General features: G+C 35.7%; 1 protein-coding gene across 1 annotated transcript; it reads right to left on the bottom strand.

The window, feature by feature from the left end:
• Positions 1-2,813: 2,813 nt before the first annotated feature.
• On the bottom strand, positions 2,814-4,846 carry LOC148879464 (ubiquinol oxidase 2, mitochondrial-like). The gene is made up of 4 exons (XM_088960996.1): positions 4,376-4,846; positions 4,170-4,298; positions 3,582-4,070; positions 2,814-3,075 (listed from the first exon to the last, which is right to left on the bottom strand). Exons 1-4 carry the CDS (start codon positions 4,730-4,732, stop codon positions 3,016-3,018), a joined length of 1,035 nt encoding a protein of 344 aa, XP_088817122.1. The 5' UTR covers positions 4,733-4,846; the 3' UTR covers positions 2,814-3,015.
• Between the last annotated feature and the right edge of the window lie 427 nt (positions 4,847-5,273).

Below are 5,273 nucleotides of genomic sequence, written 5' to 3'. Positions count from 1 at the left end.
TCTCCCCTAAGATTTCACCTAAATATTGAAACATCCCTACTTTTTTAAATTGGACATATACCTCCCCTCACATATTTATAAATCATTATCTCTAATGGAGGAAGAAAAATGACTAACATATCCCTTGGTTAAATCTGGGATTAGATTAATTAGAGAAAAAATCCATCATCATATTGTGGACAAAGTTCTAGTAGCGTCATACAAGTATATTTTCTTCTCCATTAAAACAAATACTAATTGTGGAGGTAAACATGGTGTGGTTCTGGCTTTTTGGGTTTGGTGCCCCTTTCAAAATAATTTTAGAGGTGTAAATCAGGTTGAGCAAGGTTGTGCTTCCTTCCCCAAGGATACTACAAGGAGTCGGCTTGACATCACCCACGGCTTGAGCCCGTGCAAGACAGTGTTAGGTTGTTGTGTCATGCTGCCGGCTGCGGGCCATGCCGTGGGCCTGGCCCATGTTAAGCTAGGCTACGGTCTGGGCCTTGGGCCTGGGCCGTATCGGACCAAACTGTTTTTTTTTTTTGACATTTTGATTTTTTTTTAATTTTTTTTACTAAGTAAACACTAGAAGTAAAATACTTCACTTTCCTTAATTCCTTTGAGCTATAGGAACAAATTGGAAAAATAAAAAATCTAACAAATAAATGAAAAAAAAATACTTAAATACTTAACAAAATACAAAATGGACAACAAATTGAAAAAAAAATAGGACTTTTATTTCTTGAATTTGAACAATATAATGGTCAATGGATGAATAAAATATAGAAAATGGAACAAAATATAAAAAATATAATACAATTATAAATTGAGAATAAAAAATTACATTGTTGAAAAATAACAACTAATTTTAATAAAATTGAAAAATTACAATGATTTTAAAAATGAAAAAAATATAATAATTGAAATATTGAGTATACAAAAAATAAATAAAAAATATTGACTTCATCATTTTTCTTCAAGTTCCACTTCCACTAGAATCTTCATCTAATCATCTCATTGATTTTCAACATCTGCTTTAGGTGAAATATCAGGTGTAACGTCATGTCATCCTTTGTCTTATAATATATTCTCAACATCCAACCAATCTTTAAGGTAAATGCACATGTTTAGACTTTCGTAGTTCATGTAGCTTCTCTTGTTGCCTAGCACTCTAGTACCTGCACTAAATAACACTTCTAAGTAATTTGTGCGATTAATGAATCGGTTATTGGTATACTTTTACCTAAGAAATAAAAGAACAATGTTAAATATTTTTATTTGTAAAAGTGTTTTTCAAAAAATATTTATATGAATAAATGTATTTACCTAAATAACACTCATATCCACCGGTGAATTTGCATCAATTCTGAGCTTACACCCAACTGTAAGGTGGAGTTAGGATTTCTGGAGATAGACTGAACAGTAAAAACCCCTTTTTTTATAACTTACACAAAATCCAAGACAAATATATGATTTATGTACTATAGAAGTTGGGCTCACGTTATGTCAACTGGTCAGCCTCGTACTTTTCAACCCTAACCTGAACCAATTCTACCCAACCAAACTTTTTTGAGTTTGGCCGGAGCTAAGCTAACACAAACCATACCTCTACTTCTAGCCCAATTTTTCAAAACTTATAAAATATTTTGGAATCTATCTGTCTATGATCGAAATTGGTTCATGATTTTATGAAAAAAAATGGTTCATGATGTGATTTTATCAAAACTTATAAGCATATTTTAAGAAATTATTATTATTTTTTTGTTATTGCTGCTATTTTTAGTTCTATATATTCACCAACCGAGGGCTGGCTTGTTGGTGTGTTAATTGGTTTGTTCCAATGTTGACGCGGAAACAAATCCCACAACCAATACTTTGGGAGAAAAAAGGGGTCAAGGGGGAAGCTATTAATGGTGCATGACACGGAATACCTAAAAAGTCTAACAAGTGTCTTATGTTGCTCATTTTCATTCTTCAAAAAAACTGTGCCGGTATTCATAAACCACCAGCGTAGGTTCCCAAAACTGTTGGCATAGATGTTACTAATGGATGACTAGCAATTAGGACTGTCAATTAGACTAAATTTGGTCCAATCCGATCCAATCCAATATTACCAACCAATTTTATGATACTAGATAATTGGTTATAAATTTTTCTGGTATCATAGTTGAATCCTATGGTGCCCAATTTGGAAAATATATAAATATACAGATATATACTATATAAATACATACAAAATAATATAAAATAAAATATTTTACATTCTACACATTTACATTTGTGCTCCTTCCAAACTGAGCTTATATTTTAAAAATTATAAATCTGGTCCACAGGCCGAGCCGGGCCTTGGTCTAAGTTATACCATTTATCATGTGTTAAGTCTGGTGTGGTCCAATCCATTATCATCTTGCCCACGTTACACCTCTCTTGTATGTCTTGTAAAAGCAACTAATTTTCCAAAGATGTGTTTGGTTGCAATGCAAATTTATTTATATTAATACAAACCTATGGTAGTGTAAATGATTTGGATGCAAATTCTAATTTATTTTTATTTTAAAATTTACTTTTATTTTATTTGATTGCAGTAAAAATGAAGTAAAATAAGATCTCAAGCAGAATAGAGTAAAACTCAAAGCAAAATTAAACCAGAATTTGCATTCTTTTCATTTATACTCAGATGCATTTATATTAGTGCAAATAAAATTGCACCGCAACCAAAGCAAGAATTGTTTTAAATTACCAAACCAGCATGATATTTCACAAACAACTTTTTCATGATTTTAATTATGATTACTGAAAATTAATGAGAATCACTAAAATGGAAGCCAATATCATTGTCTTAAACGCCCATAAAATTTCTATATTGGCAAAAATGTTCTTACATAACATATTAATTATATCTAAAAACCATAATAGATTTAGTTATATTCTTACTAAAACAAACAAAAGACATGTATGATATTCTTTTTTTTAAGCATCAATTAATGTACAATCAAATATAGAATATAGATGACTATCTCCTCCATTAATTCGGATCTAGTGATACCCAAGAGGGGCTGGTGATTCTTTCAGCTCATATCCCTGGTCGTGTATGTCCTGCAATTCAAACTCTAAGAATTAACAAAGCACTATTTCATCAATTCTCAAAGTCTCAATTGATGATTTAAGCTCTGTTTGGATAAGTTTTTATTTTTGAGCTTTGGACTATGAAAAAGGAGAAACTAAGTAGAACAAAACAGTGTTTTGAGCAATTGGTAAGAGTTGCTTTATAAACATTTTAATCTGAAGCCAAAACAATTTTTTTGGGCTTTGAAAAAATAAATGCAACCTTACTTTCCAATTGGAAAACATTGAGATATGTGAAGCAAAAATGAGTCAAAAAGTGTTTGGGGTAATTAATAAGACCTGATTTTAAAAAGATAAATTTTAAAAGGAATAAAGTTTTTAAACCAAAAGTTAAAAGTACAAAACCCCAACCAATAAAAACTTGGGTTTTGTGCTTTTGGGTTTTAAAAACACGAACTCTGAAACTTATCCAAACGCAACCTTATTTCCTAGTTAAGTTGCGAACGCGATTAATAAAATGAAAATAAGATGCTTACAGAAGCAAAGTGGTTGACGTCGCGGTGATGCGCCTCGTCGGCTCTGACGACCATTACGACATCGCGAAGAGTGGAGTCGGGTGGCAACTGCCAGTAATCGACGGCGATGGCCGGAGCCGGGACGTTCTGGATGTTGCCCTTGTCCAATTCCTTGAGGAATTCGGTGTAGGAGTGTATGGCCTCCTCTTCCAGGTACCCCACCACACGGTGAGCGAATCTGGGAGAGATCAAGTAACCCAGAAAGTACGTATTGAAGAACACTCCTTGAACGGCGACGACCAGAGCTCGCTCATACCACTTGGGCTGCGATACCTCCATGAACGTCATCAGATGCATCCGCTCGTTCTCTGCTTCTTCCAACAGAGTCTTAATCCAACCCCCACTATGCTCGAATCGCCTCAGGGACTTCAAGTGCAAGAGCATCCCTCCGACCATTCCCGGAACGGCGGCAACCGTCTCCAGCATCATTGCCCGGCAACCATACCGATTCTGCACCCAAAAAAAAAAAAAAAAAAAAAAATTGAACCACAAGTTAAAGGCATTGCCATTCTTTTTAGATCAATTCAACTCTCCCAAGTGAAAGATTACCTGGAATAAAATGTCAGTTGGGTATCTGAGTGCTTTGACGGTCCAGTAAGCCAACTTGTCCATGAACGTAACGGGTGAATGGTGCTTCTTCAGATCGATCGATAGGTCTGCCTTATAAGTCTCCCATGGCTGTATGACAGAAATAATTATAACAAATGCTAAAATAATACCATTTAATTCATGGAGAGTAAACTGTTACGACTTACCCTAAAGCTGTTCCATTTCCATTCCGAGCCGTCCTTCTTCGTGAGATTAGCCGGAGGCATGCCCCAATAGCTCACAATCATCTTATCCTCCGGGCGATTGGCACCTCCCACGGTGGAACTGGTTCGCACGCCCTTCTCTTCTTTTTCTTTGTTGTTCAAAGCCGAGGTACTCCCGTTACGTACACCCAGACAGGAAAACCTGATCCAAGTTCTTCGCCCCGGCACAACAGGCCCGCTGGCATGAAGAAAACAGGAAGACTCGGTCGTGATTCCATTTAAAGGTCCCATGGTCACCGTCCGGACAGTCGCTGAGCCGAGTTGCTTCAGCAGAAGTGCAGCCAACTTAGAATTCATCATTATGGTGGATTGAATTGAAGATGGATGAAGGATGAACAAGATCAAGAGCAGGGGGAGCAAAAAGTAGCAGAAATGAGGAGAAAATCGGAAAATGTAGTACCGCTTCCGATTTTCTGTATGGGGACGATGACAGTGGTGGGGATTTAAGGAAGGAAGATGAGAAGAGATAGGCAGAGAGCAGAGCATGGGTTAAAGTAAAGTGTTATCATTATGATTTTAAGACATAACCAGGGTCAGGCAGCAAGGTTAATTAGTTTCATGTGGCGTGGCGGAAATTCAAATTCGGCACGAGAATATTTTGATGTTAGACCTTATTTAAACCTCTCTATCTTTTCAAATGACAAAAATGTAGTACCCTCAAACTTTTCGATATTCCCTTTCAGCACAATAGATGTTAGGGTTCGTTTGGTTCATAGTCAGAATTGAAATCGGAATGGAAATGGCCCATTCTTATAGTATGTTTGGTTTATACAGGAATGAGAATGAAAATTAGAATCAATAAGAATGAGATTTCATTCCCAAAGAAATTCCATTCTAGCAA

Source organism: Nelumbo lutea, chromosome 1 (assembly GCF_056320005.1).
Source record: "Nelumbo lutea isolate HS-2025 chromosome 1, American lotus-T2T, whole genome shotgun sequence".
NCBI classification, from domain to species: domain Eukaryota; kingdom Viridiplantae; phylum Streptophyta; class Magnoliopsida; order Proteales; family Nelumbonaceae; genus Nelumbo; species Nelumbo lutea.
Note: the sequence above shows the minus strand (reverse complement) of the source record. Positions and strands in the feature narration are given on the sequence as shown.

Excerpts from the sequence above, each read along its gene's own strand:
- LOC148879464 (XM_088960996.1), bottom strand. The coding sequence starts at position 4,732 with ATGATGAATTCTAAGTTGGCTGCACTTCTGCTGAAGCAACTCGGCTCA. Across the intron at positions 4,071-4,169 it reads CAACTGACATTTTATTCCAG|AATCGGTATGGTTGCCGGGC; the intron begins GTAATCTTTCAC and ends TTTTGGGTGCAG. Across the intron at positions 3,076-3,581 it reads ACGTCAACCACTTTGCTTCT|GACATACACGACCAGGGATA; the intron begins GTAAGCATCTTA and ends TTTGAATTGCAG.